Source organism: Salvia splendens, chromosome 15 (assembly GCF_004379255.2).
Source record: "Salvia splendens isolate huo1 chromosome 15, SspV2, whole genome shotgun sequence".
Classification (NCBI taxonomy): Eukaryota; Viridiplantae; Streptophyta; class Magnoliopsida; order Lamiales; family Lamiaceae; genus Salvia; species Salvia splendens.
In genome coordinates, this window is record NC_056046.1 from 8,974,194 (window position 1) to 8,997,283 (window position 23,090).

Sequence of the window (23,090 nt, forward strand, 5' to 3'; positions counted from 1 at the left end):
TGATCAAAGGTTGGAATTATAGAAAATGACAAACGAATATGAATAAATTATGAGGTCTACAAATTTAGGTGTAATCAGTGGATTAGGACAATGTGTTGAAGATACACGAAATCAAGGAGAGAATCAATGAGAAGATCACACCAATCAAGGAAAATATATGAGAATTATTTTGTAATTAATTGTAAATTAGGGTTACCTTAATTGTAGAATATCCTAGTCTATATTATCTGTAATCTTTGTGGTTAACAATATATAATACGAATATTTTCCCCTACGAGTTCTAACATGGTATCAGAGCAAGTTTTCGAACTTGGCTCAGAGAATTCTCATCACAGCCAGTAATACCCTTCCCGACCTCTTTTTTCCGGCAAAGAATCGAGCCAACCGAACCAACCTACACCAAACATGTCAGAGACAGAAGATACAAAGAACGTGGATACAAAAGATGCAGATCAGATCGTGAGTTTCAGAAACAGCAAGGGTATCACGGTGCCATTCAAGTTGAATGGCAGAAACTACCCGCTATGGGCACGGCTAATCAAAGTCAAGATTGGAGGCAGGGGTGCATACCCGCACATCAAGAACGATCCCCCAGAACCGGGGAGCAAAGGTTATGACGAATGGGAAGAGAAGACCTTGTGGTATTCTCGTGGATTGTCGACAACATCGAGAACGACATTATTGAGGATTTCGCACACCATCAGACATCGAAAGCCCTATGGGACAACCTCGCAGTCACATTCGAAAGCAAGGCTGATCGGTACATCATCTATGACCTGGAAGAAAAGGCGATCAACATTAAGCAGGGGAACATGGATCTCGAAACATATTACAGGAAAATCCACGGATTGTGGATTAACATAGATCGAAGTCAGAAACAACTAATCAGTTGCTGTGACAAGGGAGTCGAACAATTCAGAAACTACTCCAACTCGAAGAGACTCATCAAATTTTTGACAGGATTAAATCAAGAATACGACTCGATCCGTAGGGAGATCTTGAAGGAAGAACCAACGCCATCAGTGGAGGCGGCGTACGGCTGGGTGAAGACGGAGGCGGCTCGACGGATAATCATGCCACCGACGTCGCCCTCACCCACCGACGAGGCCAACGGTGGAACCGAATCATCATTTGGCGGAGGAATCAGACAAGGACTTGTCGCACAGAACCAATGACCACCACACCGAAACAACGCACCATCGTCGCGACCCGCGACCACCAGCCGGCCGGGAAATAGGCCCGACACCTCCAAGTTGTGGTGCTCCCATTGTGGAAGGCAAAAGCATACGTGGGAGACTTGCTTTAAACGGATCGGTTACCCGGAATGGTGGGAGGAACGACAAAAGGCAAAGGCGTTCCCGGCCCAGGCGAAAATCGTCGTAGGAGTGAATGGAGAAGGAATCCCTCGGCAAACCGAAACCGGAAATCACGGGGAAACAACCAGAAATGGAACGGGAGTGTGTCGGGAGCCTCCACCGGCCGGCGGCAACATCAGGGGCATCGGGAATTTGGCCGAGTGGACGGAGGTCGAAGGGAGCAGAGGAATCGGAGGAGGCGGCAGAATGAAAGGGGGTAAAAGGGTTTGGATGTAATCCAAACCCTAAATTAACTCTTCCCTATTATTATTTGCCTCCCCAGAATTATGTGAAATTCAAAAATAGACCCCACCCACTTATGCATGAACCCCCAGACTTCCAACAAATTCGAAAAAATCCCCTAGCCGCTTATAAATTTGAAAATAGCCCCAATTTTGTGTCTAAAAATACTTTTTCACCCTTACGAGAAATTTCCGCTGCATTCCATGTTTATGACATCTCTGGAAAGAATTCAAATGGTTGGATATTTGATTGTGGGGCAACTGACACCATGACTCCAGATAAAAATGATTTTGTTGATTATACTGAAGATTCTGATAGATCATATATTCGAACTGCGAATGGGGAATTAATTACTGTTGTGGGTTCTGGTACTATTGAAATTTCACCTACACTGCGGCTTAAGTACTGTCTTTATGTTCCGACCCTATCCCAAACATTGATGTCGATAAGTCATGTGACGAAAGAATTGAACTGCACGCTTCTAATGCATCCCGATTTTTGTATTCTACAGGATATTCAGACGATGAGGATTCTTGGGCGTGGCACTGAGAAGCACGGGCTCTACTACGTGGACGAAATTGCTCAAACTGGAAGTGAGATGCTGGCTCACGGATCCACGAAATAGGAAACTTGGCTTTGGTACCGAAGACTAGGACACCCCTCCCCTGGTTACTTTAAATTGCTTTACCCGAATTTTTCTATTCCTTCTGATTTTTCGTGTGAGACTTGTGTTTTGGCCAAAAGCCACAGACATAACTTTAAACCTACAAACACTCGAATGCTATCCATGTTTTCCTTAGTACACTCTGATGTTTGGGGCCCTGCGCCTTTTGTTGGTGGAAATGGTTTTCGTTATTTTGTGATATTTGTGGATGATTGCACTAGGATGACTTAGATTTATTTTTTGAAATACAAATCAGAAGTCTTTGATAAATTTTCGACTTTTTTTAAATTGATCCAAACACAGTTTAAAACTACCATACAAACCCTTAGATCGGATAATGGGATGGAATTTGTTAATAGTGCGATGACACTTTTTTGTAAAGCAAACAAAGTTACTCATCAAACTTCGTGTGCATATACACCTGAACAGAACGGGGTAGCAGAAAGGAAAAATAGGGTGATCCTAGAAATGACCCGAGCACTCATGATCGAATCCAAAGTCCCCAAACACTTCTGGCCAGAAGCCGTCGTCACATCCATCTATCTCATAAATCGCCTACCAACTAAAATCATAAACATGAAAACCCCCCTTGATATCCTGTCTAAACAAGCCCGAATTCCCGAATACCTTAACCTCCCTCCGAAAGTCTTTGGCTGTACCTTGTATACCCACATACCTAAACATGAGAGAACGAAACTTTCACCGTGTGCTGTCAAATGTGTCTTTGTGGGGTATGGGGTAAACCAGAAGGGGTACAGATGCTTTGACCCCAATACCAAAAAAATCACTACCACCATGAACTGTAATTTCTTGGAAACCGAACTTTTTTACCACACCCACCTTAGTAGTCAGGGGGAGAGTGATCCGGATAGTTCCACGGACTATCTAAGTTGGGTTGTGCCAATTCCAAGCTCCTCGATTGAGGAACCAACCGATCCAGTTGTCACTTCCGCCGAGCCGATCTTACCACAAGAGGAGCCATCTCAGTCCGGCTCCGGAACTCCTTCTCCGACGATATCCGAGGTAATCCCTGATCCGAACATAGTTGAGATACCAGTTACCACTGACTCTACTGAAACAGAGCCCCAAGAGAATACATCGGTTGATGGTGATACAGGAAGATACGTGCTCCCAAATCGGAGTACGAGGGGAATCCCACCAAAACGATACTCCCCAGAAAAGATTGGAAAAAAAAGCCGCTATGCCATAGCAAACTTCGCGCAAGGGAATCTGACCAAAATGGCTCGGACATTTGAAGTTGCGTTATATGAAGAAGAGGAAATCCCACAAACAGCCGAAGAGGCAATGAAACATAAACGGTGGAAAGATGCGATGATGGTGGAGATGAGGGCATTAATGAAGAACAGTACATGGGTACGGAGCAAACTACCCGAAGGAGCAAAAATAGTGGGGTGCAGATGGGTATTCACAATAAAAAGGAAACCAGATGGAACTATTGACAGGTACAAAGCTCGTCTCGTGGCGAAAGGGTACACTCAGACTCATGGTGTAGATTATGACGAGACATTTTCACCAGTGGCGAAAATCAACACTGTCAGAGTACTATTCTCAGTCGCCACAAATAAGGAGTGGCCACTTCATCAGTTCGATGTGACCAATGTCTTTCTCCATGGGGAATTGCCGAAGCCCATATACATGGAACCTCCACCTGGCTTCTCCGAAGAGTTTAAAAATGGGGAAGTGTGCCAGCTGAAAAAAACATTGTATGGATTAAAACAATCTCCAAGAGCATGGTTTGGCAGGTTTACAGAGGTAATGAACAGAGCAATTCAGACCATACGTTGTTCATCAAGAAGAAGAATGGCAAGATCACGTGTTTGATTATATACGTGGATGACATGATCATTACAGGAGATGATGAGAAAGAAATAGCCGAGCTGAGAAAGAATCTGTTTCATGAATTCGAGATGAAGGATCTCGGCCACCTCAAATATTTCTTAGGAATTGAGGTGCTAAGGTCGAAAAAGGGGATTTTCATAAACCAGAAGAAGTATGTACTCGATCTATTGGCAGAAGTTGGGATGATCGACTGCAAACCCGCAGATACCCCGATGGTACAGAATCATGGATTACAGATAAGGGAAGGAGCGAAACTAACTGACAGGGGGAGATATCAACGACTAGTGGGAAAACTTATCTATCTATCCCACACGAGGCCAGATATTGCATATGCGGTGGGAATAGTGAGCCACTTCATGCATGCACCTCAAGAAGAACATTGGGAAGCAGTCCTAAGGATTGTACGATATCTGAAGGGAACGGCGGAACACGGGCTCATGTTTGCAAAACATGGGCACATGGAGATACATGGCTTCACTGACGCAGATTGGGCGGGAAATCCGAATGATAGAAAATCCACTGCCGGATACTTTACCTTTGTGGGGGAATCTTGTAACATGGAGAAGTAAGAAACAGAAGGTGGTAGCTCTTTCTACCGCAGATGGAGAATTCAGAGGAATCAAGAGTGGACTAACAGAGATATTGTGGTTGCGAAAGTTGATGACAGAATTGAACCTCCAACCAGATCTTCCGTGCAGATTGTTTTGTGATAATAAGGCGGCCATAAGTATCTCTGGAAACCCGGTACAACATGATAGGACCAAACATGTGGAGGTAGACAGACACTTCATCAAAGAGAACATTGAAGCCAAGGTGGTGGAAATGCCGTATGTTAAATCGGAAGATCAACTGGCAGATATTTTGACGAAAACAGTAAACTCGAAGTCGTTTCGCGAAGTACTGTGCAAGGGGGAGTGTTGAAGATACACGAAATCAAGGAGAGAATCAATGAGAAGATCATACAAATCAAGGAAAATATATGAGAATTATTTTGTAATTAATTGTAAATTAGAGTTACCTTAATCGTAGAATATCCTAGTCTATATTATCTGTAATCTCTGTGGTTAACAATATATAATACGAATATTTTCCCCTACGAGTTCTAACACAATGTCATTACCATTTGTCATTTCACGTACGATACCACAAGCACGCCTTAATTACTTCACAAATTATTTCCACTCACAATCATAGAAAATTTTTAATATAAATAATTAAAGGGATAATTGCAAATCAATTCTTAATCTTAATAATAACTGAACTTAACTTTGAAAGTGTTTCTGACTCTCTTATTTTTGAAATTCTTTGTATTGATAGATTTAACTTGATTCTTGGATAAACATAACAAAACTCAATTTGGCTAATCCTTATCCGTCAATACCTTTCTGTTTTCATTGCTCAATATAAAAAAAGCAAAAATAAAATAGAACATGTACAGCAATAAAAGAAAACAAGGGTGTAATGTCCTATTAATAACGGCAATAAATATTATTTATTGAGATCAATATATATGTTGACTGAATATTAATAGTCATGGGATTCATAGTGGTGGTCGACACCCCCAACTAATTAGAGTAATAAACAATTAAATTATGTCAGATCCTTTGAAAATGGACACCAAAGAATTGAATCAAGAAATAACACTTGTTCAATAAAGCAGATATCATTCATAAACCCTGCCAAATTTGGTTGTTACTTTTTTTAGGTTTGTATTGCATAATATCAAATTAAATAGCAATTTTTACATCAATGTAGATACAATCGACTCACACAATTAGTAAATTTGTCTATTATACAGTAACCCACACGTTAAACAAAATTAAATAAAAATAAACTGTATTAGGAAAATCTAGTAGAAGGCTCACATACATGACTTTCATCATATATCATGTTGTTAGTTTTATTTAACAAAAATATTAATCATACGTTACTTTTTCCTATAGCTATCTAATATAAATTGCAGAAAAATAGATGAGCTAATAAAAAAAATTGTATTGCTAAAAGTAAAAGTGATAATATCCCATTCAATATTTTCTAAGATGTTTGGCCACACATGATATCCATAGATAGATAGACTACTAGCATTTTACCTGTTGAAATTAGGCTACAAAAATAATTGAGCAAATATTAGGGACCGGATTGCTACTTTACCAAAATAAGAGCCCCAAATAAAACTTTGTGATTTGTATTATTAAAGAAAAAATTAAATTAAATATGTGATTTGTATTCTTCGTGTGTTTATTTTTGACCGACCTTGTGGTGCAGCTAAATAATTGAATTTATGAAACTTATTATTTATAATTATTTTTAATGTTAAATTATATATTGGTAATCAATTATTGGTGGGTGCTTCCTTTAACAAAACTGGTGGACACAAAACATTAATGAATTGGACGACTATTGCCCTAAAGAATGTTAGAGTTTATATGAGAATAGTAGTTGTGGACTTTTGCATTTAGTGTTTGAATTTAAAAATATCCTTTTCAAAATTTAAAATATTGAACTGAAAGCTTGTTATATACTTAAATGTTTAAAATAAACTACTATATTTTTTAAAAATGATCATATTTATGACATAAAAATACTCTGACTAAGAGAGTAGTAAGCCAAGAAAAAGATAAAGCGAACTTTGGCAAAAGAGAACCTAAATAAGTGAAGCATCCAAAACAAGGAGTTTCTTGTACGAGTCAAGGATTGAGTGAAACTAACTTAGATAATCCAATTATGCATACACACTTAATACCGTGTTAATCAATGTATTACTTAATACTATACTAGCTAACATCTACTTAACTGCGTTTTAGTCAATTTTCCTTACACAATTTTTTTCAAAATAACTTGAAAAAAATTATAAACAATGTGAACTATTTGTCTCTTTTCTAGGATAGGGCTTTTGGATTTTCTTTATTTGGGATTTGGGCTTCAAACCAACATTGTGGTTCCAATTTGAGTCGTATTTGAAATTTTCTCCTAAAAGTTACATTTTGGTGTAGTGGTTATCTTATACTCCATTTTAATCAAATTATACTGCAATACCATATAGGGTACTTACTTTAGAAGCAAACTTTGATTACAATTTTTTATCATGCAACGTTTTCTCAAAAGATAACCAAATCAACACATTTCGTATGGCATCAAATAATTTGAACTATCTAAAATTAATAATACGCCAAAAGTATCAGTTCATAAATAATTGAGCTTATGACATTAAATGTCATTAACGGACAACTTCCCCATGATGCTTTTTAAGATAACATAAGTTACATAATCATTTGGTTTACGTCTTTTCCCTTACTTATTTTAGACTGAATAATTATTTTATCGAATAATTCATAGTTAAGAGAAATGTCTCTAATCATAGTATGACATATTCCAGAACTTTGTTGTTTTTATTTAAGATAAGGACACGTTTTTAATAACGCTGAACCTATTGATATGTGATCTTTCGTACTTCAATTATTTTAGCCTCTTCTTTTAGGATAATTGACCATGAACGATGAATCACACATTTTTTTGGATTATTATAGCTCTATAATGTCAATTAGTATTATATTAATAAATTTTCATTTATTGTAATTTTGTACGCGTGTATAGGGTTTTCGGTCTCTAAAGTTGGTGAACTTAATTAATCGAAATTAACTCAATTAATTAAGACCTTTAATTCGAGAGAGACCCATATAAATCTGATTTTGTAAAAACCAATAAAATTTTAAATTAAGATATATGTCAAGTTACTGCAGAGAATCTTGCATGGGCATGATTATTAAGGGTTTCTATGAGTATTTGCAAGCAAAATAAAAAAGTAGGAATAATTGATATTTACGATATATTGTAAGTGTAAATAAAGGGATCCAATGCAAATTTTTGGGACACGAAAGTGGTGCCACTGTTTACTGATTCTTACAAATCAGATGCCTTACTTTCATAAATATGGAATATATATATATAGATATATATCAATCATTAATTACTTAATTGGATAAATGGAAGAATATGTCTGCCATATTTCATATCAGCAAACAAAATTAGGATTTTTCCACTACAAAACGAATATTTGAACACGCTGAACTTTCGATAAGTTTTTATCAACGTGTCACGTAACTTAAAGCAATGTTTTTTCCATGAGATTAACTGTAGCAACATGTGCATTTTACAATTTTCAAAATTTCCAATAATAAGACTCCATAATTATAAAAAAGCAACAGATGTGACTGGAAGAAGATTTGAACACTTGGTTTTTCTCACAACTTTTATGGCTTCAAACATGTGACATGGAACAAGCATATAATTAAAACAACATCCTTAACATATGCTAAAACTAACCTAGGAAAATAATAAAATCCCAACTAACCAAATCAATCTTAGGCATTGATCTCTTCTTGGCAGCTTTCTTTTTCAATCTAAACTATATACATCAAAAACATTGATTTCGTCCAAAACGAAGCATGCATGCACAAACCTTAAAAACAACCTAAGACATATCTCAACTTCTATTATGGATAGGATCTGATCCTCTGTTAACCTTCCTTTTGCTGGATTGGTTTGAATCAAATCCCATCTTTTGAGCTTCTCCCTTATCGCCTACCTTCACCTTCGCTGCCTCAGGCACGCGTGTGGGCTCATCTCTATTGTCCGTTCTTAGAGCACCACCACGACCACGGCCTAAATCTCTCATGCCAATTGCTATGTGCATTTGAGATGACACCAACACTAATACTACTATGCAAATGATTGCCAAAGACCACCTATGGATTTGCACAACCATAGCTAAGTAATACAAGAAAGTGGAGAGTGAGTGAGTGAGAGAGAGATAGAGAGAGAGAAGTGTTGCTTGATGTTGTATTGGTGAAGGAAAAATTATTATAGCATATAAGAAGGTCGAGGGGGCCGGAATTGGTGAAAGAGTTTCGGATTCACCTCAATCATGAAGCCTCTTATTTAGAAAAGAATCTCAATAGGATAGTTAAAAGGTGATTGGAACAAACATTAACACCCTCAAGAAGCTAATTAAGCATCTTTGCCCTTTTGTTTTAACCCTAATTGTAACTATCACCAACATATATATATATATATATACAATCCTATATATATATATATATATATATATATATATATAGGGATGTATTCATTTCCTTTTTGTATCTTTTGTTCTTTGTTCTTTTTAATCTCAGCCTCACGATTTTGTCATCTGACGGTTAGATTGGTGCCATGTGTCATTTAATAATGCAGATTTTCAGTTGAATAATGCACACCGACTAATAATGCACCATTACATTGTAATAATGCAGATTTTCAGTTGAATAATGCACACCGACTAATAATGCATCATTATAGTGTAATAATGCAGATCATCTGGACCGTTGATGAATGAGATCTAACGGCTCATATTAAGAAGAATAAAGGATCTAAGGGATGAATAGGAGAATAACGCTCCCCTATATATATATATATATATATATATATATATATATATATATATATATATATATATATATATATATATACTCTCACATCCACTATACAGCCGGGATGAGTCATATTCGTATATTTGGTATACTTCGTCTGGTGTAGCATCTACGAGACTCATGTTTGTGCATGGCTATTGGTTTGAGTATACCAAGCTAGCTAGTTCTCTTTAATTTCATGATTTGAGAAATAAAAGTTATCTAGTGAGGATATGACCTAATCTGGGCCCTCTGCATCACTAAACATCTTATGTTAACATGCAAAAATATTATCATTTTCTTCATTGCTAACCTTATTGATTTGCAGATACAATGTAGAGGGTCACTAGTTAAGTAATTTGTCAAAGAGTAAACCAAAGTATGTATTGATTGATTAATTAAATCCCTCCAATTGAGGATATATTTATTTTTAAAATTTGTATTTGGACATCTTTTGCTTGATCTTCACTTTAAAATTGGCAGTAGTGATATAGAATATGAGATGCAAGTCGATTGGAACATTCTTAAGCACACCTTGTTGTGCTTTTACTTTTTACAATTGCCATTGATCATGAGATTCGATTAATGTGTGTTAAGATGGAGGAATAATAGAGTGGTCATGGTCCAAACATTGAAACCTCACATTAAATGAACTTATTCCTTGTCTTAAGATCTCCCATTTTGAGTTCCAAATATGATCCTAATCTTCCAGAAGGTACAACATTTCACCCACGAGGTAGACCTGCAAAGCATGCACAGCAACCACATCTAAATTTCTTATGCATATCACTACAGAGACGATAATGATGAGTGGATTTTATTGCTCGGTTAATGGGTTACATCTCAAATAGTAAAAGGATAAATGTGTTTAGTGGTATTCTAATTTCTATGCTCGACACATTTTAAATTAATTGTATTTAAGTAACACTCCAAGATCAAATTTACCAACTTTGTTCGAAAAATAGAAAGAGTGAAGAGGAGATTAAAAAAAGATTAGCTAATAAGCAAATATGCACAGTGAAGATTGCTAGGTTTTCAAGTGCATTATATAAATTCAAATACAAGAAAAGAAGCCTAAAAGATTCAGACAATAACATTGGTTGTTTGTCAAGAGCAAGGGTGTCTTCTTGCATGAATTATACAAACATGCCAAGCAGGAGGGCTCCCACTTAAAATTCAAACGTGTTCGAGGTGAGGAGTAGCCTGTGAAGCGATTGCGGGTGCAGCTGAGGCGACAAGGAGACCTCTGCTTTGTGCCGCTTGCACGACAATAGCAAACCGAGCTGCTGCCAGAGTCGCAGCCTCCTGTGCCAGAAAAATTGAAGAATTTCATAAATAGATAGCTCAAAGAAGCGGAACACGATTTCTTGATTCTTTTTTGGCTTAGAAGTACTTGCCTGTCTTTGCCTGCGTCGCTGCAAGATACTGATGGCCCAGATCATGATGTAGCAAGGCAAGAGAAAACCGACTGCTCGGAGCAAGAACAGCTGCATCAAAAGGGAGATTAGAACGACCATTATGTAGAGATTGCACGGTTACAACATAAATGCAAATTTGTTGTGCAAGTATACTCACAGAGAAGAAGGTGGAAGCGTCATCATCTCCCTCACCATCTCCATCATCGGTGATGGACAGAGCATGCCTCAGTAGCAGAAGAGCCATCAACTGCCAAAACGACAGATACAGAGTCACATTTTTCTCTGGTTTAGAATCGGATTCATCAAGAAATTAAAGTGCACAATGGTAAATAACAATCCTAGAGATAGTAAGCCTTACAATTAAAGCAGCCGAACGACAAAATGCTGTGCCACTGTTGCTTGTACCGTTATAATCATCATAGTCAGCTTCAAACAACTGGCGCTCAGCCTCAGCAATGGCCAGTAGTCGAGGGTCGTGCATATCAAGGGTAGTGCCGATTTGCCAGACACCCCTAGACACCGATTAAAGCATGCCAAATCAGAAATTGTAATTGCAGAGATGTTAAACATTGCCTTCAAAAGGCATTAACTGTTAAATATCTTAAACTGTCACTAAACCACTTTTGTCCGTCTAGCTGGTTCTCGATATGGAACCCATTACGTACCCAATATCAATGCTGGTTTCATCCGATGGAGGCCGTGCGGGAGCAGTGTAGCCCGATTGATATGGCTGCATATTAACACCAATCATCACTAAGAGAGAATATTATGCTGAAACCACACTGCAGGAAACCGCTAGAATTATAAAACAAAATCCATCAAATTTTAGAATAAGAAAGCATTAGTGAACAACACCAAGCTTACTGTCGTTTTCCTTAGAAATTAAGGCAGAGAGTGAGGTAATCACATCAAAACAAAAAACTAGAAAACTAATGTGATTTCTACTTGATCAACAGAAGCTTGAATATCTCAAGTAAAAGAAAACATTCTCTACGGAAAGTATCATATATAAAGCTGTCTAACACAAGACAGTTTCAAATTGACAAAACCACGAGGAACAGAATAATCGCATACCTGATGGCAGATCTCACAAGTAATGTCTCCTTTCTCGTTGCACCAGTACTGAACACATTTACGGTGAGCATACTGCAGACAACCAGTTAAAACGGTTAGGCTTTGAATAAACAGGGTCTTCTCTTAAAGAGAGAAGCAAAAAGCATCATCATATACAAGAAGCTTTATCTATAAGGTACAAGCGATGGACTAGTCACAGAAAAGTAGTATAATCCCCCGAATTAAAGAAGAAGAAAAAAAATTGCATGCTAAACAGCTCACCGAATACCCTCAACTTTTCTAGCAAACATTAATTTTATCAACCATTATGCTTTCACAACAAAACTTGCTTTAGTCTTCAAAATGGTAGTAATGCTATGCAATTTTAGAATCATTGGAGGATAGGAACAACACTGCAAACAATATAGTGAATACTCGAGTTGAGAATATCAAGAACTCGACTTTATCCCAGTTAGACATTCACATCATTTCACTACAAGCATTTGAAAGTCGATAACTACTCCTAGAAACACATTTCAAGAACATGGTAAAACACTCAAAATCAACAAGAACAGTACCCAAAAAGTGACATGGCATTCACCTTAAGGCTCCCACTGCAAGCACAAGGGCTCTCCAAATTACTTATTGAATCCTCCTCCTGGCAAATCCGGCACTCCCCCATTCCTATCAGGGGCGCCTCCTCGTCTGCATCCTCATTCCCCACCACCACCACCACCACTTTCTCATCCTCCGGCGCTGATGATGACGACCCCACCAACTCAGACTTCTTCCCCGAGGAACCACATGAAACAGCTTGAGCAACCGGCTGGCTATGCTCAACTACCTCGGGCTTCGGCAGTTGCTCCATATTCACCACCAAATGCTCACCCATTCACAATTTTTTTTATATATTTTTCTTCTAACCACGCCGCTACCTCAATCAACAACCACAAGTATCCCTAAACACAAAACTCACCAAAATCAACCCCTCAAAAAATGTCAATCAAATATTACCCTTTTTATACCAGTCACATAAATGTCATCTCTTCACCCCCAAATTTCAACCTAATAAACACAACGCTCAAAATCGTGCCGTTTTTTAATCTTCAATTTAACAAAATCACCTCAGCGGAAGATTCTTGGAAGCAAAAAACAAAAATTCCACATCAATCAAGAATCCAAAAACCTACGGAGATACCCAAATTGACAAAAAAATTAGCTGGGCAGAATCAAAAGTTTCAAAGAAAATGGGCAATCCAGAAAAAGAAAAAAACGAATTAAAGAAAATCAACCGATCGCGCTGGAATACGCAGCGGGATCAGAGAAATTCTTTACTAATTTCTTAATCTTAGAAAGCCAAAACAAACTCAATGGACAACCCAAAAGCAATGAGCTAAAAACGAAATGGAAAATAATGCAAGAACAAAAAAATACGAGGGATATAAAGAAGAAAGAAAATACCTGAAACTGAAAGCAGAAGAAAGAAATGGAATTGAGAGTGTAAAAGAAATCGCGAATTTGTTGCACAACCAAGAGAAAATAAAAAGCTTTTCTCCTTTTTGTCTTTTTCATGTCACATTATCTTTTTCTATTAATATTACCGAACTCATTTACTCTTTTTTTTAATCTTTAAATGATGGTGTTCCAAAAGATCTTATACTATCAATAATATATGTAGTAGTCCTACCTTTTTAAATCATAATCCCACATTTACTATTCTTTGATTAATCAAGTTAATTTTTGGATAAATTCCAAATTATTCAATGCCACATATTATCATTACTAGTAGTACTATTAAAAACATTCACATTCTTAACTTCATCATTTCACAATTCTTAATTTATTGCCTAATGGAATCCATCAATATAATAGCATCTACGAGGATTAACATAAAAAAATGCCACAATGATTTGCAAAAAAGGGACGATACAAATTTTAAAAATTGAGGACTTTTCCATACCTTTATAAGTGTTGTGGATGGCGACCGATTCAATACTCACTCGAACTCCAAGAAAAGACACAATGATTTAACGTGGTTCGATCTTTTGATCTACGTCTACGGGCGAGGAAGATGATAGCTTTATTGATCACGATCGGAGATTACAATTACAACGTATACAACTCCAAGAAACACTACACACTCACTTCTAATCTCACTTTCTCTCCAAAGCTAATCAAGAGAATGTAAACTGGATTGTATCGCGTCGGTTGCTTCACGCTAATGGCGTGCTTGTGCTTCCCATCCCCTTTTATACATTGGAGAAAACACACGCTCCTTCAACAGCTCGAGATCCCAGCTGTAACAGCTCTCAACCGTTTTAACCGTTGTCTTCAATACATAGCCGTTGATCTTGATCTCTCATGATGTGCGGCTGTGATGATGCATGGTTATATTTTATCAATCTCCACCTTAACCATGCCATCAGCTCTATACTCAAAACTCCTCCTCGCCATACCCCAGTCTCAATCACTCTCGGAGGCCCACCAACTCCAAGCAATATTTGAACTTTAGAGTTGGCAATGGCTTAGTCAACATATCCGCGGCATTGTGATCAGTCGATACCTTCACCATCCTGACTTCCCCCTTTTCCACTTCATCCCTCACAAAATGTAATTTCACATCTATGTGTTTCGACCTTTCATGGAACACTTGGTGTTTCGCAAGAGCCAAAGCACTGCTGCTGTCACAGAAAATGTCAACAGCCTTTTGTTCTTCACCAAAATCCTCTAAGATCCCTTTAAGCCATTTTGCTTCTTTTACTGCCTCAGTTATGGCGATATACTCCGCCTCTGTTGTGGATAAAGCTACTACATATTGTAGTCCAGACTTCCAACTAATGGCAGTCCCATATAGGTTGAAGATGAATCCTGTCTGAGATCTTCTATTGTCTCTATTCGAGGCAAAATCTGAATCACAAAAACCAACAAGTCCCCCACCTTGCTGATTACTCTCTGCCTTGTAGACTAATCCATAATTTGATGCGCCCTTAAGATACCTGAGCAGCCACTTGAGCGCACTCCAGTGCTCTCTACCATGATCAGCCATGAACCGGCTAGTGGTGCTGATTGCTTGCGCTAGATCAGGCCTAGTACACAGCATTGTGTACATAATGCTGCCTATTATGTTAGCATAGGGAATCTTGCTTAACTCCCTTCTTTCATCATCATTCTTGGGCCTCTGATCCATGCTAAGCTTAAAATGAGCCGCCAATGGGGTGTTCACTGCCTTGGAATCATCCATTTGATACTTCACCAACAGCCTCCTGATATAATCTGATTGAACCAGCCTCAACTCTTTGTGTTGCTTGTCCCGGATTATATCCATCCCAAGTATCCTTCTAGCCTCCCCCAAATCCTTCATGTCAAAGTGAGTTTCTAACTCTGACTTCACCTTCAACACTTCAACATCACTTGCAGCCGCAACTAGCATATCATCTACATAGAGTAGAAGGAAAACCACTGGAACTCCCCTCTGCTCCTTTATGAACACGCAGCTGTCAAAATCTGACTTTCTAAAGCCCATAGTAGTGATGTTCTCATCGAATTTGAGGTACCATTGTCGGCTGCTCTGCTTCAATCCATATAAACTTTTCTTTAGCAAGCAAACCATGCCTTCACTGCCTGGTACTTCAAAACCCTCAGGCTGGTGCATGTAGATGGTCTCTTTGAGATCTCCATGGAGAAAGGCTGTCTTAACATCCAACTGATGTAAGACCCATTCATTCTTGGCAACTAAAGCCAACAAAATTCTGATCGAAGTGTGCTTAACAACCGGTGAGAAAACCTCATTGAAGTCCACTCCTTCTTCTTGAGTGAATCCTCTTGCCACAAGCCTAGCTTTAAATCCGATGTGCTCAGTTTCTCCCACCTCAATCTTCTTCTTGAAGATCCATTTGCAGCTGATTACTTTTGAGTCAAAGGGTTTCTGATCAGAATCCAAGTACAGTTTTTCAACAGGCTTTCAATTTCTTCTTTCATTGCCTTGAGCCATTGCTCTCTTTCTTTTCCATTCATGGCCTCTACATAGCTGGAAGGCTCAGCATGCTCAATAATCTCAGCCACACATAATGCAAAAAAACTCATTTCATAGTCATTGAACCTGGTTGGCTTCCTGATCTCCCTTCTAACTCTATCTCTAGCCAGCCTATATCCATCAGTATTTTGAGATGTTGTCTCTGGATCAGCAACTTGGGGTTCAGAATTCCCTGACCCAGCAGCTCCACCTCCATCTGAACTCTCATTTTCTCCAATACTTGGATCCATATCAATAGCTCCACCTCCATTAGGAATTTGCTCAACATCCCCTGGTTCAGTAATATCAACAGCAGTAGCCCTCTGACCAGTGTCTGCAGGTGTATCAGCAACAAGGAAAGGCATATTCTTTTCATCAAAAATCACATCCCTACTGATGATGATCTTCTGGTTTCCTTTCTCTGTGCACCATAGTCTATACCTCTTCACTCCATGCTGATATCCCACCAACACACATTTTAGAGCTCTAGGATTGAGTTTGCCTTGCTTGACATGGGCATAAGCCCTACAGCCAAAAACTCTCAATGATCTGTAGTTGTTATCCCTTCCATACCACCTTATATTTGGTATTTCATTCCCAATTGCTGATGAAGGTGAATTATTGATCAAGATGGCAGCTGTGGAGACTGCCTCACCCCAAAAATTCTTAGGCAGACCAGATGACAAAAGCATACATCTCACCCTCTCCAATAGGCTCCTATTCATCCTCTCAGCCACCCCATTCTGCTGTGGGTTGGCTGGCACGGTTCTATGTCTGACTATACCATTATCTTTGCAGAAGGTCTCAAATTCTGTGGACAAGAACTCCAGCCCATTATCAGTGCGCAGACACTTCAACATTCTTCCAGTTTTGAGCTTCACTTCTCTGATCCATTCTCTGAATTTTTCAAATGCCTGTGACTTCTCCTTCAATATAAAGACCCTCACCTTCCTAGAATAGTCATCAATAATGGAGAGGAAGTACTTTCCTCCACCTAGAGTCAGAGGAGTGGCTGGTCCCCATAAATCTGCATGAGCATAGTCAAGAATCTGTGTGGAAGAGTGTGTTCCAGCTTCGAATGGCAGCTTCTTGCTTTTGCCTAAAACACAATGCTCACATACATTTGGCCTTGAAGGATCAATTACTTGGACCACTCCTTTTCTGATTAGCTCTTTCAGCCCAGTCTCCCCAATATGCCCGAGCCTTCTGTGCCATCTCTCAGCATCAGCCTTCTCTGCAACATTCAATGACCCAACTATGGTCTCAGCCTCCAAATAGTATAGGCTATTCTTTCTCCTAGCCCTCATCACATCAATGCCATCCTTGGAGACCACCATTTGTCCATGTTCAGAGATTATCTTGAACCCTTTTGATTCAAGAATGCCAACTGATATGAGATTTCTTTTAATGCTTGGGATGTACCTGACTTATGTGATGATCTTGACCGCTCCAGTGCTTGTCTTGAGCCTTACATCTCCAATCCCCTTGACTGCACAAACTTGATCATTCCCGAGCATGACTGATCCAGTTGCTTCATGGTAATTCTCAAACCAATCCCGGAAAGAACTGATGTGAAAACTGCACCCCGAGTCCATAATCCAAGCCTTCTCTATTTCCTTTCCAACAACATTCATGACTTGTGCTGGCTCTTCATCCAGAGCCAAATCAGCCTGATGTTGAGTCACCTCGTTCTGTTTTTTCTTCCAAGAAAAACAATCTTTCTCGAGATGCCCCGGCTTCTTACAATAATGGCAGCTGCGGGTTTCTTTCCCTCCACCTTCAATCTGTTTCTGATGTTGAGGGGGCTTGAAGTTTCCTTTCTTTTTCTTCCCTTTGAAACCCCTTACGTTGAGAGCCTGACTACTCCCAGCTTCAATCAATGTAGATGAGCTCTTTTCCAGCTCTTTCAATCGAAGAGCACACTGAACCTCCTCATAGGTGATTCCAGACTCAGCATTCCGGCCAAACAGCATGGCATCTTTAAGATGCTGATAAGACTTAGGCAACGCATTCAGGAGTAAGATGGCCTTATCCTCATTCTTCATGGGGCCATCCACGTTCTCGAGATCATCCAGATTCTTGCTAAAGTCGTCTATCTGCTCCGCAAACGATCGATCTTCAAGAATCCTATATGAGAAGAGGCGCTGCTTCATATACAAGCGGTTGGCGAGAGATTTGGTCATGTACAAGCTCTCGAGCTTCGTCCACACACCGAGTGCAGTGGTTTCTTTCGCAACCTCGCGCAACACTTTATCAGTGAGGTTGAGAACAATGGCGCTATGAGCTTTCTTGACGATCTCTTCCTTCTTTTTAACGCTCTTCTCGTCGAGATCTTCCTTCTCCTTTCCCTTCGGATCAATCGGCGCAATGGCTTCGTCAAGCCCATGCTGAATCAGTAGCGCCTTCATTTTGATCTGCCACAGACCAAAATCATTCTTCCTCGAGAATTTCTCAGCTTCGAATCTCGTCGTCGCCATCGATGATCACTGCGATCTGGATCTTCCCACAGACGGCGCCACTTGTTGTGGATGGCGACCGATTCAATACTCACTCGAACTCCAAGAAAAGACACAATGATTTAACGTGGTTCGATCTTTCGATCTACGTCCACGGGCGAGGAAGATGATAGCTTTATTGATCACGATCGGAGATTACAATTACAACGTATACAACTCCAAGAAACACTACACACTCACTTCTAATCTCACTTTCTCTCCAAAGCTAATCAAGCAAATGTAAACTGGATTGTATCGCGTCGGTTGCTTCACGCTAATGGCATGCTTGTGCTTCCCATCCCCTTTTATACATTGGAGAAAACACACGCTCCTTCAACAGCTCGAGATCCCAGCTGTAACAGATCTCAACCGTTTTAACCGTTGCCTTCAATACATAGCCGTTGATCTTGATCTCTCATGATGTGCGGCTGTGATGATGCATGGTTATATTTTATCAATAAGTAATTAAATTAAATTACATAGTCCCTTCATCTCTTTTAAAAGTGGTAATTATTTTTATTTTGGTCTGTTACCTTTTATTTATTTTTTTGGTAATTATTTTTATTTTGGATTTTGGTCTATTTCTTAATATAAAACCTTTAATTTTTTTTATTTTCTATGAGGTGGAACTCTTACTTCATTAATAATATTTCAATCATTTTTCTATCTATCTATCTTATATTTTATAAATAGTACATTAAAATCCGTAAATTATACAGTACATTAAAACTTGAATTTTTTCTGAAGTGTCTATTTTGAAAATAACGAAGAAGGTATATTATATAATAAGACTTCGTTGAATCAATAACCCCATTTCCTTGTCATAAATGCTAGAACCATTAATTTCTTATTCCGATACTTTATTATATCTATGACTGTATGTACGTTGACGACAAATACAAAATAAGATACCACTGTTAATACTGTATTAAATTAAAGAGACTATAAGCTGTCTTATACTTTATGATAGTAGTTTAATCTTTAAATGAAGATTGACGATTTCAACGAGATCACGAATGTAGTAAACAAGGCAAAGTTTGTCTATTTCTAAATTGCATGTCACTCTATGATAGTTTCAATTTTCCCCAAAAAAATTAACTTCAACAAAGGAAACTTTGAATATCGGTCTCACGATCTATTGTTTATATGTGCTGCAATTGAGTAATCAGTCTAAGAATGACAAGACCTTATATATTGAGTTGTTTTGAAATGACTGTTTATTGATAATATATGATTTTTTTCAAATGAATATAATTAATACTCAATGAATATTTGTTATTTATTTTTTTCCGTCATTTAAATACTTCAAAATTTATTGTCGCAAAATTGTAGGTACGAATTGAGCAATTATTGGAGGCCCATTTCAGAGAGCCCAACTGGCTTACATGGGCCTGTTCCGTCAATGGCGGCTCAATACTTTAATGATAAGTGAAAATCACAAATAAGGGTGTTTCCAGATAATGTTAAATGTCTAATCTTGCTTATAATGGCGTTTGGTAGAAATGTTTATTGGCTTAATCCATCGCTTGGTAGCCAATATTCATTATAGTGGATAATTATATTAGACATTGTCATGACATATATGCCCTTACTTTTTCAAGAGGAATGACCCCCTTACCCTCCGTCGTCCTTGCTCCCCTGCAGATTGGGGCGGAGTGGGAGCTAGATCCGCGCCATCTTATCCTCCTTCCCTGATTCCCTCCATATAAGCATCTATCAATTCGATTATTAATTCAATTTTAAAATATAAATAAAGTATCACAATTTATACCCTTATTCAGCAAGGACCAAATTACTAGGGATGAGCGTTCCAAAATTAATAAAAACAAATCTTTTTAAAATTGAAACCGAACCGAATTGAGTTATCATGTACTCCTCCTAATGATTCTTCTTAACACTTAATACTCAGCCACAAGCTTCGAAAATGAAGAATTAATCTCCATAAGCCTTCAAGGTTCATCATACTCCAACTTCCCTGCAAACAATTCAACAAACGTCATAAATATTCTAATCTCGTATTTCACTTCACCAATACATCCGCAAAGAACGCGTACCATAAGACAAGACCAGCACCATGTCGCTGTCAATCACAATTGGAACGCGATGCACCACAGTTATCACTGTGCAGTCGGAGAACTCCTCCCTGATGATCCTCTGCAAAATGGCATCCGTGTTCGAGTCAATTGAGGCGGTCGCCTCGTCGAGAACCAAGATCTTGTTCCTCTTCAAAAGGACCCTTCCTAGGCAAAAGAGTTGCCTCTGCCCCATGCTCCAGTTCTCCCCTTCATCACTCACTGAATCAAATCAAACCAATCTCAATCACTACCAATCATTTCATTCATTCATTTTTTGCCACATTAGTCTTACCAGAAGATTCTAGTAAGTTTGGTAGTTCACTGATTGTTGACTTAAGTTGGCATTTTTCAAGGGCCCATCAATCAGTAATCAATCAGATTAACCATAAATAAATAAAAGTGCATGCATTGATATTAAATTATTAATGATAGAATTCACCTTCCAAATCTTATCATCAGAGTAAAGGCCTAATGGATCAAGATTTGCTCTAACAGTTCCTCTAAACAGAGTTGGCTCTTGAGGGATAATGCTGAGTTTCAGCCTTAGATCTCGAAGGCCTATAGAGCAAATATCGAGCCCATCCACGAGTATCCGCCAGCCATGAGGCTCAATGAGACGAAACAATGCGCTGATCAGCGTGATTTTCCCACTCCCGATCCTTCCCACGACCCCCACCTGTTTCCCTTCTTCGAAAGTGCAGGTGATCCCCTTGAGGACTACTGGAGCATTATCTGAACAAAAAAGCACGTGATTCCTCACCTTCGAGTCATATCATAACTATTAACTATGCGAAAGTGTACGATCCCTCACCTTCAATTCGAGCAGCTCGATTCTACCCTTTTGAGGCCATGAAGCTGGTGGTCTGTTATCTGGTATGACAGCTAGAGGCTCGGGCGGTATGTTCATGTACTGTTTGATCCTCTCAACGGAGACGATGTAGTTAGCCAAACTACTATACCATCTCGACAGAAACACCTGCATTCCAGTAAGCGCGAAAGCATAGGAAAGCGACAGCCCCACGAGACCTGTGACAACAACACAAAAACGCCTAAATAAGCTCCAAAAATGTGGAAATTTTTGAAGAGCTTTGCGTTAGTAGCACGAGAAGCAAGTACCCCGGAGCAATGTAGCTATTCGGAAAAACCACTAAAAAGATAGCAGAAGTGAACAACGTAAGATTCTGAAGCGCTTCTGTTCTCAAAACGAGCCACTCTAAGGCTGCGTTCGAGGAAAGGAACACCTTACCATCCCTATCGAATAGGGCTCGACAAATTCCGTACACAGAATGAAATAGCATCTATCAATTCACTGCAGATCTCACTAGTAATCGTTCACATAACATCTAATAATTCAATTGAAGTAGATGTGTTCATCGTTAGACTGTTATAGCACTGTTGACGCCCCAAATTTTAAGCTTGACTCATTCAACAAAACGATTACTGACACGGCATACCTGTAGTTGTCGGAGGAGTGCTTGGTGCTGATTCTGTGTTGTAGAGATCGAAAATTAGGAGGGCAATTTGGGCATACAACTCCAAAAGACGAAGTCGGAGAAGCGGAGAAAAATTAATACCACAAAAATTCTGGGATAGTGAATTGCAGGAATCGCCGAATCTATTGTCAATCCCTGCGAGATCCGAGAATTTTGTGCCGGGTCGTCTGATTATTTCAACCTCTGCCAAGCGGTGGAGAAAATGAGATAACTCCCCTTTTTGGGCTTTTACGTGTATGTGTGTGAGATTGTATGGGCTACCAATCAAGCCATAAAAATATTAAGTTGCAAAAACATTTATAGATTGGAACTCACAATACTTTTTAGAAAACATACAATTTCCGAATATAAACTTTAATTTCAAATAATTATCCTGTTCCAGAGCAAATGTCCACTATCATTGAAAAGCATATACCATCAATTAAAATGTGGTATGCAAAAACTATTTATCAGTAAATTGAATTTTAGAAAAATTAGGTGCTTCGAGTAAGCTAAAAATTGACCACATCTATCAATATATAAAGGGAGAGTTTTTTGGGATGCCATGTGGCAGGCAAACTCTTGTGCGGCGCTGCCCGAACCGCCCTCACTAGACGAGTATTGGCCACCCGCCGTGTGCTTCGTGCGCTTCGAGGTCGAGCTGGACCGGACACCGCCGGCCCACCTTTCTTCGTCTTTGACGACCTCCCAAACATCGACATGTTTGAATTGTTTGGCGGTGTGGTCGGAGTAAACTCGCAAAAGCCGACCTCAGAATGTCGGCTCCTGTAGCTCCGCTTTGGTAATGAACCGCTTCACTCTTGTAGAAAAAAAGAAAAATAAACTATTAGTCAATATGGCTTTCCAATGAGATGATAGCGTTTCACAGAAGTTTAAACCTCTATAAAATTAACATTTACAAGTTCAATGAATTACACAGAAAACAACAAAAAGAGCATTAACTCAGAAACCAAATCAATACTTGAATCAACCAAGAAA

The 23,090-nt window shown here is 38.8% G+C and overlaps 3 protein-coding genes across 6 annotated transcripts; 1 reads left to right on the forward strand and 2 right to left on the reverse strand.

Annotated features, from left to right (window-relative positions):
* Positions 1-620: 620 nt before the first annotated feature.
* On the forward strand, positions 621-1,175 carry LOC121766670. The gene has a single exon (XM_042162941.1). The coding sequence runs from the start codon at positions 621-623 to the stop codon at positions 1,173-1,175; it is 555 nt and encodes a 184-aa protein (XP_042018875.1).
* A 9,373-nt stretch (positions 1,176-10,548) lies between these two features.
* On the reverse strand, positions 10,549-13,647 carry LOC121769241. 4 transcript variants are annotated; one of them, XM_042165983.1, is made up of 9 exons: positions 13,499-13,540; positions 13,162-13,223; positions 12,639-12,996; positions 12,059-12,130; positions 11,650-11,714; positions 11,343-11,496; positions 11,142-11,231; positions 10,964-11,053; positions 10,549-10,871 (listed from the first exon to the last, which is right to left on the reverse strand). In XM_042165983.1, the coding sequence occupies exons 3-9, from the start codon at positions 12,927-12,929 to the stop codon at positions 10,743-10,745; spliced, it is 891 nt and encodes a 296-aa protein (XP_042021917.1). In that variant the 5' UTR covers positions 12,930-12,996; positions 13,162-13,223; positions 13,499-13,540; the 3' UTR covers positions 10,549-10,742. The 4 variants fall into 4 exon arrangements, with proteins under 4 accessions (XP_042021917.1, XP_042021918.1, XP_042021915.1 ...); XM_042165984.1 differs by lacking the exon at positions 13,162-13,223 and having other exon boundaries at positions 10,549-10,868; positions 13,499-13,647; XM_042165981.1 differs by lacking the exon at positions 13,162-13,223 and having other exon boundaries at positions 13,499-13,647.
* A 6,617-nt stretch (positions 13,648-20,264) lies between these two features.
* On the reverse strand, positions 20,265-22,386 carry LOC121766672 (ABC transporter C family member 10-like; the record flags this gene model as incomplete). The annotated part of the gene is made up of 5 exons (XM_042162942.1): positions 20,265-20,519; positions 20,599-21,351; positions 21,431-21,645; positions 22,074-22,106; positions 22,194-22,386. Coding segments are annotated over 4 exons (456 nt in total), but the record flags the coding sequence as incomplete, so codon positions are not given.
* Positions 22,387-23,090: the final 704 nt, after the last annotated feature.